The sequence below is a fragment of the Cardiocondyla obscurior genome, linkage group LG02 (genome assembly GCF_019399895.1).
Source record: "Cardiocondyla obscurior isolate alpha-2009 linkage group LG02, Cobs3.1, whole genome shotgun sequence".
Taxonomy (NCBI): domain Eukaryota; kingdom Metazoa; phylum Arthropoda; class Insecta; order Hymenoptera; family Formicidae; genus Cardiocondyla; species Cardiocondyla obscurior.
This window is the reverse complement of record NC_091865.1, coordinates 6023999-6045713: the sequence shown is the minus strand read 5'-3', so window position 1 is coordinate 6045713 and position 21715 is coordinate 6023999. Positions and strand designations below refer to the sequence as shown.

At 49.0% G+C, this 21715-nt stretch overlaps 3 protein-coding genes across 3 annotated transcripts; 1 reads left to right on the top strand and 2 right to left on the bottom strand.

Annotated features, from left to right (window-relative positions):
• Nucleotides 1–1398: 1398 nt before the first annotated feature.
• Nucleotides 1399–3853, bottom strand: LOC139113054 (putative nuclease HARBI1). Its single transcript, XM_070673943.1, has 4 exons — nt 3838–3853; nt 3233–3354; nt 2804–3154; nt 1399–1746 (listed from the first exon to the last, which is right to left on the bottom strand). Exons 1-4 carry the CDS (start codon nt 3851–3853, stop codon nt 1549–1551), a joined length of 687 nt encoding a protein of 228 aa, XP_070530044.1. The 3' UTR covers nt 1399–1548.
• A 3950-nt stretch (nt 3854–7803) lies between these two features.
• On the top strand, nt 7804–12285 carry LOC139113045 (uncharacterized). The gene has a single exon (XM_070673940.1). It carries the CDS (start codon nt 7804–7806, stop codon nt 12283–12285), a length of 4482 nt encoding a protein of 1493 aa, XP_070530041.1.
• A 2019-nt stretch (nt 12286–14304) lies between these two features.
• LOC139113037 (uncharacterized) lies at nt 14305–14931 on the bottom strand. The gene has a single exon (XM_070673933.1). It carries the CDS (start codon nt 14929–14931, stop codon nt 14305–14307), a length of 627 nt encoding a protein of 208 aa, XP_070530034.1.
• Between the last annotated feature and the right edge of the window lie 6784 nt (nt 14932–21715).

Below are 21715 nucleotides of genomic sequence, written 5' to 3'. Positions count from 1 at the left end.
TGAGAGATAATATCGCAGAAAGTGAAAGAGAAGTCGTACAATATCACAGGAGGACAATGTAAAAGTAAATTTAATGGATTAAAAAAGACTTACAAGAATATCAAAGACCATAATAATAAAAACGGCAACAATAAACGCAACTGGTCCCATTTTGAGGTAAAGTTGTAATCAATTGATTATTTATTATTAGATTTAAAATTAACACGTTAACTGCCAGTACCTTACGGTGAACATGACATTATTTTGTCCCACTACGCCAGTGTATTATCGCTGATTTATGTGAATATTAAAATATCATAGAAATTTGTGTTATTTTAATATTTGAATAAGTCAGTTATGATACACTGGCGTTGTAGAACAGAATAAGGTCATATCCAAATGTGAGATATTGGCAGCTAACGTGTTAAAATGAGATAAATAAAACTTATGTATTTTTCAGCTAATGGATGACTTATTTGGACACAAGCCATGGATGATTCCGGTTCTTACTAGATACGTCTAATGTGGCATCAACTTCTTATGATTCTAACAGCAGTTCTTCAAGTCTAAGATCACCTTCGCCATCTCTTTTAGCGGATAAACCTCGCAAACGTAAGTACAAATTATTTAGAGTGAAAGAACTAAAAAAATATATAAAACAATATGAAATATATGTATTTTGTTATTATTTTTGTTCTGATTTTAGGTAGGAAAACAACTGAGGAACCTGTATCAGAAAAATTAATGACTCTTCTACAAGAGACCAAAGAAGAAAGAAAAAAAATGCATGAAGAGTTTATAAATCGTCAAGATAGACTATTGAACATTTTAGAAAAGATTGCGGATAAAAATTAAAAGAAAATGTTATTAGTGATATTTTATGTTTCTACGTGATTTTGTCTCGCGATTATGTAAGAACAGTGATAATACATTAGTGATAATAATATAGTTCTAGTGATCGTAAACAAGTGCAAATTTTTTATTTTATTTTTATTAGCGATAAGTATGAGTTAGTATTATTTAAAATAGTGAAAATAGAACTGTATAAAACGCGTCAAAGCAATTTTTATTTTATAACATCACAATGTCAATTAATTATTTTTGTTAAACTTGTTCTTCATATTTTATATTAAATCACAGCTGGTCTTGCAAATATGAATATTAATTTATGTATACATGTATTCCTTATATAGTTATATGTATATCTATTATGTTAATACCGCAATTCTTTATTATGTTTAAAAGTTCTAAAATTAAATTTAACATTACTTATAATTAATATATTACGATTCTGTACATACATATTCTTTTTATTTTTCTTTCTTTTTATTATATATAAGATTAATATTTAAACATAATTTTTTAAAATAAGCAAAAATTATTTTATGCGTTTAATTGTGGCACTAATCACTTCTTATTTACTTCTTTTTTATCCATTGTGTCTTGATCGTACAATATTATCTGTAAATAATGCAATAATTAAGAAATGCACAAGATAGATTAAAGAAACAGAAAATGAATAATACTTACTATTTGTTTTTGTGTTGAGTAGAAAATATCACTGATTATTTATGTATATCTCATACGTAGAGTTTCGCAAATAATATTTCTTTTTATTTCTTCTTCACGTCTGTTATGTTCTCCAATTTCTGGACGTGCTGCTGTATCTATTGTTGCATTGTTTGGTAATATTACTTCCAGTTCGTCGTTTCTGAGCAAGCAAATGTTGTGCAATACACAACATGCAATAAAATAATAGGGTATACGCTTGTAACGATGCACCCCGACGGTGCATCATTTCCGGCCGACGACCCGCCGATGCCGCCGAACCGACTAGCCGTCAGGCGAAGATAACAAAAACGCGGCGCGCCGTAAGTGCGTTCAAAGGTAACGAACGAGCCGTTCCGCGACTAAGTTCCGCGCGCGGAAAGAATCGAACAAACCCGAGGGAGCCGACGGCACCGCGGCTCCTCGTTCCGAACCGCGCCGCGACAAAAAACCTATCGCCGCGAGCGATAAGCGTCCTACCGCGAACCCCCGGCGCCTACCTTTTTACGTATAAAAAGACGACGCCGAAGCGGTAAAGAACGGTTTCTGTCCGTTCGCTTCCGAGCGAACATCGACTCCGACTCCGAGCATAAACTGTCACGGGGTAGAGCACGCTCTGCCTCGACCAGGCACTCCTGGTGCTCACTCTAGTCCGCACCTTAGCTACGTACTCTCCGGCTCGAGGGGTAGAGTTCACTCTGTCTCCACCGAGTATTCTCGGTCCCAGGAGAAGTCGTACTAACGCGCGGCATCCTCACGATACTCTCGCGCCGTCGAGAACACCGGGGTAGAGATCTCTCCGCCTCGACCGAGCTATCTCGGTAAATCGACACCGTACAGGCGCCACCCTCCTATCGACCTCCCATTATCTCGCGTATTCGTCCGTCGAAATCTTCCGCGTTCGTCATATAAGTGTTCCGCGACGCCGTTTCAAATTTCGGTTAACGCTCCGCGTAAACACCGCGCTCCATCTTACTCCCGCCGCTCGCGCCGACGACGCTCTCACTCGGCGGAGTGAGCGACCGACCGCGTATTGCCGTGAAAGTACTAAATGTAAACGCGTAGCCGTCAACCGCGTCAGCGATCTTTTGTTAATTGTATTCAATCGTCGTCACGAAACCATTCTCGACTTGTACATATTTCCATAATTATAATAAACTCAGTTCATCATTCCATTTAAATCTCGAGTGCATTTAACGACCCTCTCACGCGAATCCTGGAATCCCGACGAGCGCTCCGGGACCGGCTCGCTAGAGCGATATTCGGTGTCCGCGACAAAACGGGTCGTTTCACGCTTGAGAGATCCCATGGCTAAATGGTGAAGAAGACTTCTCCACCTCCCTTTAAGTAGCCCAATTGCTCTTTCCACCACCATACGAGAAGAAGAAAGGCAATAATTATAATTTTTTTGGCGATTTGTCAGGTGACCATTACCCGTATATGGAACCATCAAGTGTTTTGAAAGAGGGTAAGCAGCATCTCCTATTAAATGAGTATTATTCGGAAATCTTGCTGGGTCTGAAACGTAATTTTGTAGACCCGACAATCTAAAGACACGCGCATCATGTACAGATCCAACGCTCCCAACGTGTACATGTATGAAAAGACGCGTGTGATCACAAACTATCTGCAATCACACAAAAACAATATGTAATCAATATTCAATTCTATAATTTACAATTATTATACATATTAAGAAACAAACCTGAGCTTGGATAGAGTGATATCCTTTTCTGTTTACGTATGCCTCTGGATTTTTTTTAGGGGCTGGTATATGAATGTGGGTCCCATCAACTTCATCAATAGTTTGAGGAAAGGCACCAACGTCTATAGAATAAATTGTATAGGCGTAAGAGCGACAAGGATGCTGCGCGTGAGTGAGCGCGACAGGCGAATCGCTAGAAATGGCGCCGTCGCCTGTCGCGCTCACTCACGCGTAGCATCCTTGTCGCTCTTACGCCTATACAATTTATACATTTTAATTTTTTTCTCAATAACGGTTGAGAATTTTGCAAAATGTTACAGGACTTTTCTACTTGTCTCAATCAATTCTATCTATTCTCCCAGTATCCTTCGTTATGTCTGGGACATCCTGTATATAAAATGTATAAGTTTAAGAGCGACAAAAAAGCTGCGCGTGAGTGAGCGCAACAGGCGAATGACTAGGAATGGCACCGTCGTCTGTCGCGCTCACTCAGCCCACGCTTCCTCGTCGCTTTTACGCGTACATAAATTAATTTTTTTCTTGAAAACTATTGAGAATTTTTCAAAATGGTACAGGACTTTTCGTTTTAATTCGATTAAATCTACCTATCATTTTCGGCATCGTCCACTAATCTGGGACACCCTGTATAAAAAGTCAAAGGAAGTTATTGTTCCAGCTACTTCTAAAGAAATAGGTTAGTATGAATAAATATATCAGTGTAAGTGGTTGTTTTCAATAAAATTTATATTTTCTATTTTAATTTGTTATAAAATTTAGATACTGTCCAAGGTTTAACCGATACTGCAATTTTAGAAAAAACGCAATACGATTGCAGTAATATTCAATCAGTGTCAACAGATACCACTTTAGGTAATTATACAATAACATATTATAATTTACTTGCTATGTATTTATTTAGGAATTTTTAGTTGACAATAATATGTATGCATAGGTTTTAATTCACAAAGTCGGAAAAGGCCTTTGGAACATGATGACGAACTGCATTCCATAATAAAGCAATTAAAAAAAGAAAATAGTCAATTAAAAGAACTACAATATGAACAAAATAAAAAACATATAGAAGAAGAAAAAAAACAATTTGAAGCATTTCAAAATATATTACAAAAAGAAAAACAAATATGGAAAGAAAAATTAGTAGCTTCTAATTTAAAATATAAACTTTTAACAAGAAAAGTTAAAAGGAGAGAGAACAAAATTAAAAATATATACAGCTTAATTAAACATCTTAAATCAAAATACTTAATTGAGCAAAGTAGTTCTGAAATACTAGAACAAAATTTTACGGACATTATTTTACCCATAATTCAAAACGAAACTAAAAATAAAGGTAAACGTTTGCATGGAAGACGTAATAGTGATGATCTTAAGAAGTTTGCAGTGACCTTACATTATCATTCCCCGAAGGCTTATAGATATTGCAGGTTTTTTATTTCACTTTCCTCTTCTTTTTTTTCCTATTTAATGTTATTTTTAATTGTAATTAATATAACTTGTAAATTGTACTATAATTTTATTAAAAATTATTATTTTTCAATATTTTAACAGAACCATCATGATGTTACCACATCCAACATCATTAAGAAATTGGAATTCGACAGTAAACATCAATCCAGGATTTTTCTCGGAAGTAATACAATCTTTACATAAAATACCAGAAGAAGACAAAGATTGTAACTTAATATTTGATGGGATGGCAATACGGCAGCAGTTATGTTGGAATGAAGCAGAACATAAATATGTTGGTTATTGTGACTATGGAAATAACTTGAATTTTGAAGGTAAAGAAATGGAAGCATAAGAAGCACTGGTATTTATGATAGTCAGCTTAAAAGGCAAATGGAAATGGCCTATTAAATATTTTTTTTTTAATGGTATGTTATCAACTACTTTAGCGGAATTAATTAAAACTGCATTAATATTAACATCAGAAGTTAAGTTAAGAGTTAGATCCATAACATGTGATGGCGAATCTGTTAATATTAGTTCACTAAATATATTAGGATGTAAGCCTTTTCCTTTTAATTATAAAGACATAGTAAACTATTTTAAACATCCTACCGAGCAATACAATGTATATGTTATATTAGATGCATGTCATATGTTAAAATTAGCAAGAAACGTTCTTGCAGATTATGGAGAGTTTCAATATAATGACAAACCTATAAAATGGAGTTATATTGTGTATTTACACAATATTCAAAAGAATTTAACATTTAAATTAAAAAACAAGTTAAGCTCTCAATGCATTTATTGGAAACAGAATAAAATAAAAGTCAGATTTGCAACAAATACATTTAGTTCAAGTGTTGCGAATGCACTTTTCTAAAAAATGAAGGTCATAAAGAGTTTGAAAATAGTGAAACTACTGTTAAATTTATTACTGTAATTGATCGCTTGTTCAATTTTTTAAATACAAGAAATCCATTTGGAAAACATTTTAAACAGCTTCTTTCAACAAATAATTTTCAATATCAGAAAGCAATGGTTCAAGAAAGTGTAGAATATTTATTTATGTTGAAATGTAAAGGTGGAAAATTTCTTAAATTATCTAATAGAAAAACATTTCTTTATGGCCTTACGATAGCTGCTAAATCAATTTTATTTGTGTCTAAAGAATTATTATTTTCATCTAATAAATATTACAAATATATATTGTCATATAAATTTTCACAAGATTATTTAGAATTATTATTTGCTAAAATAAGGAGTCATAGTGGTCATAACAATAACCCAACTACGCTACAATTTAAATTTATTATAAAAAAAATTTTATTGCGGAATAGTATAAAAAACAATAGTAATAGCGCGAATTGTTTAGAATTAGATAATGATCCCGTCGGATCTGTATTTAATTTTACGTGGAAAAAAAAGGAAGGAGACAAATTTTTATAATGAAAATATTTCAGATTTTGATGATGAAATTAGGCAGATAAAAATAATAATAACAATAAAAAAATTAATATTGAAAATCTCCAAGATAATATTGTTACGCCCGGTATAGAGAACGGCGCGGAGCCCGCCGTTAGGGAGCAGCGTGAAGTCCGAGCTCGGCGACGTTCGGCATGAAGAGCTACGTTTCGAATATTTCGCGAGTTTCAAGTTAGCTGTCACCCGTTGCTAGGGGACAGCTTGTTTGTTTAAAAAGAGAATTTTGTGAGTCTGACCCGTGACGTTGACGGGCGACGTTGTTACGCAAAGGTTATAATTAAATCAGTTCTTTTCTAAGTCTGAGTTATTTCTTTCACGGCGGGAGTGACGCGGAGTGAGTGTGAGAGAGAGTGAGAGCGCTGCAGCGGAGTGAACTAGTGTGAGCGAGACCGCCGCCTGAGTCGCCGTGCGTAACAATATAATATACTATATTTGTGGATATATAGTAAGAAAAATAAAAAACATTGATTGCCATAGTTATGTGGAAAGTTTAATTAAAAAAAACATAGAGCACGATTATAGCCAATGGAATAATTTTTCAAAATTTTTCTATCAGTGTAATAAAAGTGGATCAGTAGAGCCATTCGAAAATGTCTACAAAATTGTTTTAGAAACAGAAAAGCAATTAAAAATAATTACAAATAATTTATCAATATTTACTGTTAAAAACTTAGATTTAAAAATTATAACACGTGTAAAAAATATATTAACGTTAAATAATCAGATATTTTCCGATTAAAATTGTGAAAATGTGGACATAGTAGAAATACCACACAAAATAAAATTGATAACAGCTATAGCATACCGATATCTGAAAATAAGATTATATTCATATTCGAAATTTTATACGCAAGAAATAATAAAACCAATAAGAAATAGGCATAAGTTGACAAAACAAATTTTATTTGCATCTGAATAAAAGTTGTATACAAATATGTATAATTTATATTAAAGTATATATTTTAAAATATAATTTTGTTTTATATCTTAACAAAAAATAAACATAAAATTTTAATTACTTTGTGTTCGGAAAGGAAAATAATTACAGTCGCGGTCACCGCTTAGCGAGTCGATGTCGCGTGGATCACGCCGCGCCCGCGTGCCGAACAGCTGGCTTCAACGCCAGCCTCGGCAACAATATGTTTAACACGCCGTGGTGAGCATCGTGTTACCTCACCTTTACGCTGTTTATGCCGCGGTCACGCCGGTAAACTCACCTGAAGCGATTTAGATCACTTCATAATAGCGTGTTATCGGCGCCGGCACTTTCCCGAAAATTCTGGGCCTTTTCTCGGTATAAAAGGAGCGGCTTCTTTGGTCGCCACACAGTCGTTTTGAAAACAGAGTGCGGATTCCCCGTTTTTTGCGATTTGTCATTTCTCGACGCGTCGAGTATCGTGAGACAAGTGTCTCGATTTAATCGCGTGCTGCACGTTTAGAGTTTTTGCGACGCCGTCGCGCACAACAAACATTTCTTTTGTAAAGAGACTAAATATAACCGATTTAAAACCGAAATTGTTTTGAACCCGTCATTTCACACATTTAATGGTCCTTCGAGCCGGATTTGAAAGAGCAACAGTGCGGTACGGTGATAAGTGCATCGAAAGCAGACAACCGCAAGGATGGAGGCGCTTATTGAGGATCAGCGGGAGCTTCAGGGTCGCATGAGTCGCACCGTGGCTAATGTTAAAAAGGTCGGCGCCGCCAGAAGAACCGGCCCAATGCTGGCCTCTGCAATTGTGGCCTTGGATAAGAAGTGGGACCGATTCGAGGAGCGTCACGATCAGCTTCGACGATCGCATTGGGAAGCGTTGAAGGTACATGAATATCATCTTTCAAGCGTTATAGACGTCGCGGAAGGCGTGTATCTTGACCAGCGAGCAGAGTTGCTCAAGATGCAGGAAGATTTGACTGCGGATCGGGTGGTCGATCGACCGCCGAGAACTGTGGTCCTCGCGCCTCCGCGAACGACTCTTCCTAAGATCGAGATACCGAAGTTCTCGGGGCGATTCGAAGAGTGGCCGTCCTTTCGCGATCTGTTTCAAACACTGATCGTTGAGGATATTGCTTTGGCGAACGTGACGAAATTGCATTATCTTAAGGTCGGTGTGAAGGGGGAAGCCGCGTCGCTTATTAATGAATTCTCCACGACGGAAGATAATTTTGCCAGGGCGTGGGACGCGTTGTCCGGCTTCTACGATAATCAGCGCTTGCTGGTGCGGTCGGCGTATGCGGCGTATACCTCGCTGCCTAAGTTGAGGACGGAATCGGCGGAGGGACTGAGGAAACTTTTCCTCTCGATGACGAGCACGGTCGGGTCATTAGCTAGCATCGGGCGGCCCATACACTCGAGCGAGGATCTTTTCGTTTTCACTACCGTGGAGATGCTCGATCCGACCTCCAGGCGGGAGTGGGAGGCGAGTATTGGCGACTCGTCCGACACCCCGTCGTACGCTACGCTCAAGAGGTTTCTGGAGAAGCAGCTGCATACTCTGGAGGCGGTCAAGGTGGAAAGAGCGCGGCCTGAGACCAAGAGCGGAGATCGCTCTTCCAAGCCCGTGCGATCTCATCTCGCGAAGACGGCGCAGACGAAGGCCGAGCGTGACAGATGCGCGTTGTGTCACCGGGACCATTTCGTCATGCTGTGCGAGGCTTTTAAGAAGAAGACGCCGAAAGAGAGGAGGACCTTCGTTGTGCAGGCTGGCCTCTGCTGGAATTGCCTGGGGCGTCACAGGGTGGCCGACTGCCTCTCTACCCGCACGTGTACGGTGTGCAGCGGCAAGCACCACACGGCTCTCCATGAGTCGACGGAGCCGGGGGCGGGCGCGAGTGCGGTTGTCGCGGACAGGACTGACGCGACCGCTTCGTGTCATTTCGCGGAGGGGAGGAGAACCGTTCTCCTTGCCACGGCGCGGATCGCCTTACGCGATCATTTCGGCAACGAGCACCACGTTAGAGCGCTCATTGACCAAGGCTCGGACGCGTCGATGGTCACCGAGGCGCTGGTGCAACGACTGCGTTTGCCTCGCGAACGATCAAGCACCGCGATCTTCGGAGTTGGCGGACGGCAGTGCGACACGGCGAGGGGCGTGGTGACGCTACGAATGGCACCCCGGTGCGGGGGATCGGAGACATCGTGTCGGGCGATTATTCTACCGCGAATTACCGTTTATGCTGGGCTGGCCAGCACGGTGGCGCGCGACTGGCCTCATCTTCGGGGGATACCGTTGGCGGACCCGGACTTCATGTCCGCCGATCCTACGGACATTCTTCTTGGTGCGGACGCGTACGCTATGATTCTGCGCTCGGGAGTGCGACGCGGTTCCCCGCGAGATCCCATCGCGCAGGAAACGATCTTCGGCTGGATCGTGTCGGGCCCGGTGGGCGGTGCGGTTGCGCTCTCGTCGGCGGTGGCCTTGCACTGTGGGACGGATGACTCGCTCGCTGCCTTGATCCGCGGATTCTGGGAACAGGCGGAGACGACGCCTGCAGCCGGGGCAGCGTCCCCGGACGATCGCAAATGCGAGGAACACTACACGCGAACGCATCAACGCAAAGCGAACGGTCGCTACTCGGTACGGTTACCCTGCGCGGACGATGTGTCAAACCTGGAGCCCACCAGGGCGCTCGCGCTCCGAATGCTGCACTGCATGGAGCGACGCTTTAGCCGGGACGCATCCTTGAGCGCGAAATACTCCGCTTTCATGCGGGAATACGAGGAGTTGGGTCACATGACCCGCGTGAGCGATGCCGAGGCTCCTGCTGCAGTCTGCTATCTGCCTCATCATGGGGTGCTGAAGGGGGAGGGTCCGGACTCCAAACTAAGAGTCGTCTTCAACGGCTCGGCGGCTTTGAGCGGCGGTGAATCGCTCAATAATAAACTGTTTACGGGACCAAATTTGCTGCCCGCGCTTTCTGACGTGCTTCTTCGCTGGCGTCGGCATCGCGTGGTGTTTACGGCCGACATCGAAAAGATGTATCGGCAAATTGAGGTGCATCGCGCGGATCGCGATTTGCAGCGAATATTGTGGCGCGCTGACCGTGATTCTCCGGTGGTCACCTTTCAGCTAAATACGGTCACGTATGGCCTCGCGTGTGCCCCGTTTTTAGCCATTCGCACGCTGCATCAATTGGCGGAGGACGAGGGATGGCGCTATCCCTTGGGCGCGGCGGTTCTTAGGCGCGACACGTACGTCGACGATGTTCTGGCCGGCGGAGATTCTGTGGACGAGGCGGCAGCGGCGCTCAGGGACGTGCGAGCTTTGTGCATGGCGGGCGGGTTCCCGCTGAAAAAGTGGGCAGCCAGCAACGAGGATTTGTTGCGGGAAGTACCGGTGGGCGACTTATCGCGGCCAGGAGTTCGCTCATGGTCTCCGCAGGACTGCCACACTGCATTGGGCCTGCAGTGGCATCCCGCTCCAGACGTTTTCTCGTTTCGGGTGCGCACTCTGCCCACGGACGTCGTGACAAAACGCACCGTTGTATCGCAGTCAGCTCGGCTGTTCGATCCCATGGGCTGGCTGGCACCTGTCACAATTCGTGCGAAGACGTTTATTCAAGGCCTCTGGTTGCGTGGCCTTGACTGGGATTCTCCGCTCGCGGACAATGACCGAGATTGCTGGTGCAGCTTTATACGTGATCTCGGCGCGCTTGAGGAGGTGCGGGTGTCGCGGTGGATGCGACTGTCTGGACTGCGGGAGGTCAAAATTCACGGTTTCGCCGACGCCTCGGAGCGGGCGTACGCTGCCGTAGTTTATTTTCGAACGCGGGCCAACGGTGAGTCAAGCTGGACGGTGGCCTTGGTGGCCGCCAAGACCAAGGTATCCCCCCTCAAGCAGGTTTCTTTGCCGAGACTGGAGCTCTGCGCCGCGGTGCTGCTCGTGAGATTGGTGGCTCACGTGAGAGGACTTCTCGACCTTCAACCCAAATCCATCCACCTCTGGTCGAACTCTACTGTGACGCTCGGCTGGATCCGGCGTCATCCATCGCGGTGGACAACTTACGTGGCCAACCGTGTGTCGGAAATCCAGCTCACGCTGCCCGAGGCGAGGTGGCACCATGTGGCGGGCGCCGAGAATCCCGCGGATTGCGCCTCCAGAGGGGTGTCTCCCTCCGAGCTGGTGCACTCGTCCCTATGGTGGCGAGGCCCTGCGTGGCTGTCCACGGACGCGAACTTGGGAGCGGGGGGTGAGGAGGCTGTGGCGGAGGAGGTTCTTCCCGAGGCTCGGAGCTCGGTGCATGCCGCGGTCGCTGCTTCGGATGTGGAGGAGCCCGAATGGATCACCAATTTTTCCTCCCTTTCACGGCTGACTCGCGTCGTGGCTTGGTGTCTCCGATGGCGCCGAGGGGACGGCGTTCGCGCGGAGTCGCCGGGCCTTTCGGCTGAAGAGTTGCGCGGGGCGCTGCTGGCCGTGGTGCGCTGCGTTCAGGCCGCCCTCCTCCAGAGAGAGGTGCAGCTTGTGGCTTCTGGCGCTGCGCTCCCCAGAGCTCACTGGAGTCACAGACTCTCTCCCTTCTTGAATCCTCAGGGTGTTCTACGAGTGGGCGGTCGTCTGAGGCACTCTCTTCTATCATACGACGAGAAGCACCCTGCCATTCTTCCACGGAGCTCGCACCTGGGGACATTGCTGATTTCTTCCTGCCACGCGCGCGCTCTTCATGGTGGAATCCAACAGACCCTGGGCCTTCTGCGACAGCGATTTTGGTTTCCCGGCGCTCGAGCCGCGGTGAAGAAGGCAATTCACCGCTGTGTGACATGCGTGCGATGGCGGGCGGCGGCCCCGGCCCCGTTCATGGCGGACCTTCCTTCGGCTAGGGTGAGGCCGTCTCGAGCTTTCCAGCACACGGGCGTGGATTACGCTGGGCCGTTGATGCTGCGGGCCGGCAAGGGCCGTGGGCGGAAGGCTCACAAGGCCTTCGTTGCCGTATTCGTTTGTCTGTGCACCCGTGCTGTGCACCTTGTAGTGGTGTCAAACTACACGTCTGAGGCCTTTCTGGCCACGCTGCGACGCTTCGTGTCCAGGCGTGGCCTCCCGCAAGTCGTTTACAGCGACTGTGGGACGAATTTTGCAGGTGCGGAGGCAGAATTGCGCGAGATGTTCTGAGCCAGCAGTCGTGAGGCCCAACGCATTCACCGAGCACTGGCTGAAGAGCACATTTCTTGGCGCTTCAACCCCCCCGCCGCTCCCCACTTTGGAGGTCTCTGGGAGGCGGCCGTCAAGTCGGCGAAACACCATCTTCGACGGGTGGTCGGCACCGCCACTCTCACCTTCGAGGAGATGACCACGCTGGTAGCCGGCATCGAGGCGTGTTTGAATTCGCGCCCCCTCGCCCCCCTGAGCGACGACCCAGACGATGTCTCGGCCCTCACACCGGGCCACTTCCTGGTGGGATCTGCTCCGCTGGCGGTTCCGGAGCCCACTCTGTTGGACGTCCCTTCTGGCCGTTTGTCACGCTGGCAGCTGGTCGTGCAAATGCGCGATCATTTTTGGCATCGATGGTCGAGCGAGTACCTGCACGGACTCGCTTCAAGGCCAAAATGGGCGACTCCCGTCCCCCCGCCCCAGGTGGGACAATTGTGCCTTGTGCGATGCGAGAGTTCCCCCCTTGCGCGCTGGCCTCTCGCAAGAATCACACAGGTGCATCCGGGCGACGACGGCCTCATCCGCGTGGTAACTGTCCGCACCGCGGCCTCTTCCTTGGTGCGGACCGTCGTAAAGGTCGTGCTGCTGCCCGTTGGCGACGAACCGCCTTCGGACCGTTCGGTAAATTAAATTCTCGAGGTTGCAAGTGATGCATTGTGCAGCGCTTCGGGTTCCGTGCGGTTAATTATATCAATTAATTTTTTTTGTATTTTTATTTTTTTGCGTAATTTTTGTATTTTTTGTGATTTTTTTATAACAGCATTGTTCAGGCTTTTTTTCTTTTTTTTTTTTTTTTATAGTCAGGAAATCCTCTTTACGGATACCCGCACCCCCGGGGAAGGGGTACGGGTTATGCCGGACTCGGACTATCTAACGTCCCATACACGGCTAAAACCTGACTTTTGCCCGCTCTGGTGCCTATGGCTGGTGAGGGGGTTGAGGAATCACGGTCGTATACATCTCAACCCCCTCGGCACCGACCCACCCGGTGGCTTGGGTGGGTCCCCCGCGCCGCCGCCCACGGAACTTAGGGCGACGGGGCCCGCACTATTACGGCGGGCCGGCCTCTCTGGTGTCGCCGCAGCGACATAACTCTCGGGTCGGGTTCGGGGCAGCTCCCCTGCTGCACCCGACCCCGTGCCTCGTGGGGCGGGAGGAGCGGAGAAAGCCCCCGCCGCGCCGACTTGGCGCGACGGGGACCCCCCGTCCCCCACCCCTTGCTGTCAAGACGGTGCTGGGGGCGCGCGCGCCAAAAGTCGCGCACTCCTTCGCACCGTCTGGGCGCCTGTGTCCGGGCCAGGAAGGAGGGGGGAGGCTTGCGCCCGTCCCCTACCTCCAACCCGGCGCGGGCATGTGGCGCCCGTTGGGGCCTGTTTGGCCCTTTGCTGATGCGCGCGGCTCGGCGGCGGAGAAGGTGAAGGTAAACGCCTCCCCCGCACCGCGCCGCGCGGTCTCCTCGCTGCTGCTGCTGCTGGTGCGGCAGGAGGGGGGGGACCTGGCGCCGGCGGCGCCCTTGCTGCCGGTTGTCCCCTCCTCTCCCGCTCGGCGTCTTCCTTCTGCCGCATAACGCGGCTGCAGAAGACGAGGAAGGCCTTCCAGCCCTCCTCGTCTTCCAGACACTTCCTTATGATGGCCGAGAGAGACAGGTCTTGCCCTGTCTTCTCGGCCATCTCATCCCTTTCTTTCTGCCACGCGGGGCACCTCTCCAGCGTATGCTGGGCGTCGTCGCGAGGTGCCCCGCAGTGGAAACATGCCTCTGTGACCTCCTTTCCAATGCAACACAGGTAGCTGGCAAAACAGCCATGCCCTGTAATTACCTGCGCCGCATGGAAGGAGGTCCCTCCCGCTTGGTCGAGCCAGTCCATCAGGACTGGCTCGAGGGCGCACAATGCGCGCCCGCCCTCTTTCTCAATCTGGGCGCGCAAGCGCGCCCTCCACTGCTCCACTGTTAAGGCACGGTGGTGCAGCCTCATTCTCTTTTTAATGTACGGAGTCGGCCGCACCCCGTGCCTCCGCTGATACTCGCGGGTGCTTTTGTACACCCGCGAGTGCTCCGCCGCCGTTAGCTGCAACGACGGCAGTTTTGCCAGGACCGTGGCCGCGGGCGGACACGGTCCTGTACGTCCTGCTTGCTCTGACGGCCACAGGATGAAAGGCCCTCTCCAGGGCGGTTTGGCTCATCCTGTTGGCCGCCAGATCATTGGCCCACACGGGCGCGCCGTACATGGCCACGGCGCGCACCATGTTGGCATACAGCCTTCGGGCTGCGTTAGAGGGTCCTCCCAGGTTTGGGAGGATCCCTCTAAAGGCGGTGGCCAAGTTCGTGACGCGCTCGGCCACCGCCCTAAAATGTCCCGTAAAGGCCCACCGTCCATCCAGGTGCAGACCTAGGTATTTGACGGTGGGCCCGGGAATCACCGGGACGCCATCGATGTTGATGGCGTCCCTTGGAGGGAAGCCCTGGCCTCGGCCATAAAACCAGATGGCCTCGGTTTTATTGGTGGCCGCCCTCAGCCCGATCCTCCTGATGGCCGCCAGGATCGCCTGGGCGGCCACCTCGGCCCTAGCTTGGGCCTTCCTCCAATTCCCCCCCCCGGCCAAAATCATCGTGTCATCTGCATAGCAGATGATTTGACAGCCGGGGGGTAGGGCCGTATTCAGCACTGCGTTGTACCCCAGGTTCCAAAGGAGGGGTCCTAGCACGGAACCCTGGGGCACACCGCAGTGCAGCTGCCGCCTACACAGCCGCCCATCGCGGTCTGTGTAGGCGCAGCACCTGCCTCTAAAATAATCCCTCACGGCGGCGCATAGGTACTCGGGTATTCCATGCCGCCGGAGGGATCTCAAAATGGCATCCCAGGGGAGGGAATTAAAGGCGTTTGATATATCTATCAAAACGCCGAGTGCGACCCCTGGGACGTTACTTCTTCCGAGAGGGACCTCAAATGCGTAATGGCATCTATGGTCGAGAGTCCCTCCCGGAAGCCAAATTGGGTGGGGCTTAAATTTGGCCCCACCTCACTCAAATGCCGGACGAGGCGGTTGGCGATTACTCTCTCGAGCAGCTTCCCCGCCTCGTCCAGCAGGCATATGGGGCGGAAAGAGGAGGGGCTGTCCCCTCCTTGCCTTTTCCTCAGCAGTATCAGCTTGGCTTGCTTCCACTGCTGAGGAAAAACTCCTTCTCTGAGGCACCTGTCTAGCAGGTGCCTCAAGTCCTCTCGGACGGCCTGCAAGGCCAGGGTCCACACTTTCTTGTGGACCCCGTCGGGTCCTGGGGCCGTATTACCCCTGAAGCTGCGGCCCGCCGCAGCCAGGAATTCCTCCTCTTCCAGAGGAGGAATATCCCGCTGTATCTGCAGTAGGCGGGGAGGCTCTTCTATCCCCAGATCCAGGGGGGGGCGTCGGGGAAGAGGGTGTTTATCACCTCCCCCACTACCCCCGGATCCAGGGTCTCCGTCACCGAGGGGGCTGCTGGCCTTAGCTTCTTGGTGACTATCTTGTAGGCCAGCCCCCACGGATCCTCATCCAATTTCTGGATGAGCTCCCCCCACGCCTCCGCCTTAGCTTTAACTATGGCGGACCGCAGCTCCTTCCTGGCCTCCTTATAGGCATCCAGGGCACGTGTCCTGGTCGGATCGTCCCGGGACCGGGCCACCACTCTGCGCCTGCGAGTCGCCTCTCGACGCAGCTCCGCGATCTCCTCGCTCCACCAGTATGCGGAGCGTCGCGGGCTGCGCCGCACTCTCCTCATAGAGGCGTCGCAGGCCGCGGTGACCTCTTCCATTAACTGGTCGACCTCCCCTTGCACTGGTAAGCGTGCGGGAGGCCGACCGTCCCTGTTCCATCCGGAGACTTCAAGGGAGGCTTTGAAGACATCTTCCCTTATGCTCCGGATGGCCCATCTCTTTTCCACAATGGGACGATCCGTACCATTTCGGGTGGCGCGGGGCCCGAGCTCCACAGATATATATCTGTGGTCTGACAGATGCTCGAGCTCCGCCGCCACCCTCCAGCTGCTAACCATGTTAGCGGCCGCAGGGGTAGCCCACGTAAGGTCAACGATGGACTCGCCCCGCGGCCTCACACACGTGGACACGCTGCCCTGGTTAAGGAGCGCCAGGTCCTTGCAGGCCGCCCAGTCTCCTAGGAGACGTCCTTCATTGGTTTGCCGGGAACCCCACGCTGTAGACCAAGCGTTGAAGTCCCCGGCAACCAGAACGGGAAGTGGCCGGAGTCTGTCGATACAGGCACCGATATTCTCCAGCCACTTCCCGTATTCCTCCGGGGAGCCCGGTGGCGGCAGGTAGACACCAATAACCGCCACGGGCCCCCAGCGGACCGCGGCGAACCTTTCGCCGCGCTCCAGCGATGCACATGGAGGTGCGCCGGGCCACCACCTCCATGTTATCGCCACCGAGCCCAAGAGGTCACCCGTCCCCAACGCGTGGTTCGGGGGAATGTGATTGGGCTCGGAGGCGATACCCAACGTATAGCCGCTCTCCGCCAGCGTGTGCAGGAAAAGGTCCTGCGCTGGGCGGGAGCGGCATAAGTTTCCCTGGAGGAGTTTTAGGGCCATTACTTGGCCCTGTTACTTTCCTCCTCCAGGGGCTTCCTCTTTGGTCCTGTGGAGGTGGACGGTGCTGTGTCCACCTCCATAGGTACTCCAGCGGCAGGGGTGGGAGGAGGGGGGAATCCTCCTTTCTTCCCGCCCGCCACGATCCCCTTTTTGTTCTGGGTGGTGCATGTTTTACCACCCAGAGCATTGTTCAGGCTGCTCTGCGATGCAGCATCATTGTGACGTGACTTCATTTCAGTTCATTTTTCTTGCGTGCATCGCTTCTCTGCTCTGAGAGGCGTCGTTCTTGCTTGGGCGCAGTGCACATGATGTTGTGTTAATCGCGAATCAACTCTTGTAAATTCATTCCGGCGATGCGTCATTGTCTTTAGTAATTCGCGAGGCGGGCGGGATGTTCGGAAAGGAAAATAATTACAGTCGCGGTCACCGCTTAGCGAGTCGATGTCGCGTGGATCACGCCGCGCCCGCGTGCCGAACAGCTGGCTTCAACGCCAGCCTCGGCAACAATATGTTTAACACGCCGTGGTGAGCATCGTGTTACCTCACCTTTACGCTGTTTATGCCGCGGTCACGCCGGTAAACTCACCTGAAGCGATTTAGATCACTTCATAATAGCGTGTTATCGGCGCCGGCACTTTCCCGAAAATTCTGGGCCTTTTCTCGGTATAAAAGGAGCGGCTTCTTTGGTCGCCACACAGTCGTTTTGAAAACAGAGTGCGGATTCCCCGTTTTTTGCGATTTGTCATTTCTCGACGCGTCGAGTATCGTGAGACAAGTGTCTCGATTTAATCGCGTGCTGCACGTTTAGAGTTTTTGCGACGCCGTCGCGCACAACAAACATTTCTTTTGTAAAGAGACTAAATATAACCGATTTAAAACCGAAATTGTTTTGAACCCGTCATTTCACACACTTTGTTATTGCGCTTTATAATTTATTGCATATTAAAAAAAAACAGAAAGAAAGATTGTAATGCTGTGCCGCATATGTATACTGATGTATACAGTAAGCAGACGACACATTCCATTCGGTTACTATTGTAAGGACTAGGTCGCTAGGCGACTAGATTTAAGTTGGCCGCCTGCGAGTTTCACGTATAAAGGTGGCAAGACCGATTAGTTCATATAAGTGAACACACGAGAGCAGCACGAGTCCTTCTAAAATGTAACGTCTGCTAGCCGAGCACACGCTCGTCTTGGAGAGTCGGCAAGTAACAGCGGTCGAGGTAGGATCGGAGAACAGGCCCAATAAAGAATCTAAGAGTACATTAGATAGTAACTTTATTGCTACCCATCGCCGCCGGCTACAGAAATAATCTCAGAAGTGGGATTACCAAAGGTTTTCTTCCGTCTCCTTCAAAGAGGAGCAGAAGACGCAGGAGCAGAAGACAAAAAATCGGAGCAAGTCCAGGTAACACGTGCTACCTATACGGGTATCCGGAAGTATAGGCAGCAAAGGAGCAGGCCACGCAGTAAGCAGCCTCCTACGTGTATCAGCAACCTGATCCGGAGTTGCAGAGAGTCCTGGTCAGAGTCGAAGCGGCTAAGCGATGACCGACTTCGATGAGGAAACGGAGCGATCACGCCTGCAAGGCATGACTGTAGAAGCTCTGAAAAAAGAAGCAAAGAAGCGTGAGTTGATTGTTACCGGAAATAAGGAGGCATATGTGGAAGCTATGCTTAAGTACCTGAGGGACCAAGGCGCCGGTGATGGACCCAGCGGAGCGGAGCAGTCCTGCGACGAAGAGGAGGAGGCGACGGCTCGGTCAACGAAGTCCGCACCCCCCGCGGGGCCAAGGCAGCGGATGCAGGTCCAGCGCCCGGTAGCAGATCTCATCGCGGTCTTCTCGGAGCAGATCCGGCAGCAGAACCAGCTTTTGCTGGACCAGGTGAGGCAGCTGCTGCAGCAACCTGGAGCCGTAACGGTGCCGATGTACAGCGGACCGGCTGAGAACGCAGCAGAGCATCTGGAGGAGCACGTAGCCGAGCATCTAGAGGAGCACGTAGCCGAGCAGCTGGAGGAGCAGCCGGCAGAAATTCCTGTGGAAATTGTAAGCAACGGAAATAATTCATATTCTGAGGTAACGTACACGCCGTTTAACTCAGTAAGAATTATAGCGCAACAAATACCTACTTTTGGAGGCGCAGAGGATGAAAATGTCTTGGCGTGGGTCGAACGCGTCGACCAGATAGCGCAAATTCATCGGGTTGCGCCGGGAGCCGTTTTGCTGGCGGCATCCAGTAAATTCGTCAAGGAGGCGAAAACCTGGTACGAATTCCAGACGGGCCCAGTACTGCAATCGTGGCAGGCGCTGAAGGAGGCCTTGGTGCGCATCTTTGAGAACCGCACGCCGTTCTACCAACAAATGCAAAAGATTGAAGCTCGCCGGTGGAACTATTCGCGAGAAACTTTCCACGCGTACGCGATAAATAAGCTCGCGTTAATTAAAAGACTAAATTTACCTGTGCGCGATTCAATTAATTTGCTAGTGGGCGGAATAGGGAAGGCGTCCCTCCGGGCGACGGCCGCCACGATCAAAGTAGAGACAGTAGAGGAGTTCTTGGAAGAGATGCGTAGAATCACGGCCGCGTCGAGTGAAGCTCCTAAAAGACAAACATATTCTAATAAAAACTTGTTTAAATCTAAGGATCCCGGTTCGAGGGCCGAGAGCGGACGTACCGAAAGGCCTCGGTACGAGAAGGCGGAGCGGCCGAGTATGCCAGCCAGGAATCCGGATATTCGATGTTTCCATTGCAAGGCGCCGGGACACCGGAGGCCGGAGTGCCCAGCATTGCAGCCCAGGGACAGCGGCACCGAGCAGCGGAATGCAGTCCGCGTCGCAGCCGTAGAAGAGGATCTACCTGAAACATCGGAGAATGAAGTCATTGCGGTGGTTGCGGAAAGCGGCGTTAGATTAAGCGTAAGCGAGCGACCAGTTAGAATAATTAAGATGTATAAAAATAATTGTAATTTACGGGCATTAGTAGACACGGGCAGCCCGGTATCTTTCATTCGGGAGAACGTTTGGGCAGAGTTTTGTAATGGCTCAAAACCCGATGCGTCGGAAAGCCAGTTTCAAGCGCTTAACGCTACGCCCATTAAAACCTACGGAAAAATAAAAACGTTCATTATCTTGGAACAATGGCCCAATTTAGAATTTCAATTTGAACCTTATATACTGAAAAATAACAAGTTCAAGCTAGACATGCTAATAGGACGTGACTTCCTAGAAGCAAACAAAGTAAAGTTGGTTTACATACCGAATTCTTGGGCTAGCCAAGGAGAAACACTGTTGTTGCCGAAATTCGATGTATGCGAGGTAGCAACAGCGTCGGAAAGTTCCGTCGAAAATATACACACCGACTTCGGTCCTGAAATAGACGAAAAAATGAAAACATTGGTGCGAGAAATAGAGGCAGCTGAAATTCCGTACGTGGATGATAATTATAACGTGAGAATAAACCTAAAAGACTTTTCAACGTATGCGTACTCGCCGCGAAAATTTGCACATGTACAGAGACTAGAAATTCGTAAAATAATAGACGATTTGTTAGAACGCGATATAATACAGCCGAGTAACTCACCGTATTGTGCCCGGGTCGTGCCGGTGCAGAAACGGAACGGGGCCGTACGTCTTTGCGTAGATCTCCGGCCTTTGAACAGCCGAGTGGCTAAGCAAAAGTACCCGTTTCCGAGAATAGAAGACTGTCTGTCCTCCCTGGGAAACAAAAAGATTTACACTGTATTAGATATGAAAGACGGCTTTCATCAGATTAAAGTAAACCCGGCTGACACAAAGTATTTTTCGTTCGCGACGCCCGACGGGCAGTACGAGTTCAAACGCTTACCTTTTGGTTTTTGCGAGAGTCCGGCGGAATTTCAAAAGCGCCTAGTTCACGTGCTGCAACCGTTAATCCGTCAGGATAAAGCCAGCGTTTATATCGATGACATTATGATCGCCTCGAAATCTGTGGAAGAGAATTTGGAGTCACTTAAAGAAGCCTTAACCTTATTGAAAAAGTATCGCTTTGAATTAAATCTAAAGAAATGTCAGTTTCTAAAGAAAGAGGTACAGTACCTTGGATACATACTAAATGAGAAAGGCATGACTCTAAGTCCTCGGCATACGGAAGCCATCGACAGATTTCCCAGGCCTAGTTCTGTGCACGAGGTCCAGAGGTTTTTAGGTCTGGCCAGTTACTTCAGGAAGTTCATACAGAACTTCGCGGTGAAGGCCAAACCCCTTTATAATCTACTGAAAAAGAATTCAGAATTCAAGTTTGACCAAGCTTGTAGTCAAGCCTTTGAAACACTCAAAAGAGAACTAAAATCATACCCTGTGTTGAGGATCTATGATCCAGAATTAGAAACCCAGTTGCATACTGATGCCAGTGGCCAAGGGCTTGCTGCAGTCCTCGTGCAGCGACAGCCGTGCCAAGGGTGGGCTCCCATTGCCTATTTTAGTCAGGCAACGAATCAATCTGAAAACAAGTATCATAGTTTTGAACTTGAAATGCTAGCCGTGGTACGGGCAATGGAAAGGTTTCACATATATTTATATGGGCTCGATTTTACTGTAGTTACAGATTGCAACGCACTTGTGCACGCAGTAACTAAAGCAAATTTAAACCCTCGTATAGCCAGATGGACTCTCGCGCTACAGAACTATAGATTTAAACTGACTCACCGTCCAGGTCGACAGATGACGCATGTCGATGCCCTAAGCAGGCAGGTGGCTTTAGTAGATGCCTTGCCTCTGGAAGCAGAGTCAATTTTCAGGCAGCTTCAGGATCCGAACATTCAGGAGCTTGCCCAGA

Excerpts from the sequence above, each read along its gene's own strand:
- LOC139113045 (XM_070673940.1), top strand. The coding sequence starts at position 7,804 with ATGGAGGCGCTTATTGAGGATCAGCGGGAGCTTCAGGGTCGCATGAGT.
- LOC139113054 (XM_070673943.1), bottom strand. Across the intron at positions 3,155-3,232 it reads ATCACTCTATCCAAGCTCAG|ATAGTTTGTGATCACACGCG; the intron begins GTTTGTTTCTTA and ends GTGTGATTGCAG. Across the intron at positions 1,747-2,803 it reads AGCGTGAAACGACCCGTTTT|CGTATACCCTATTATTTTAT; the intron begins GTCGCGGACACC and ends CATCGTTACAAG.
- LOC139113037 (XM_070673933.1), bottom strand. The coding sequence starts at position 14,931 with ATGATTTTGGCCGGGGGGGGGAATTGGAGGAAGGCCCAAGCTAGGGCC.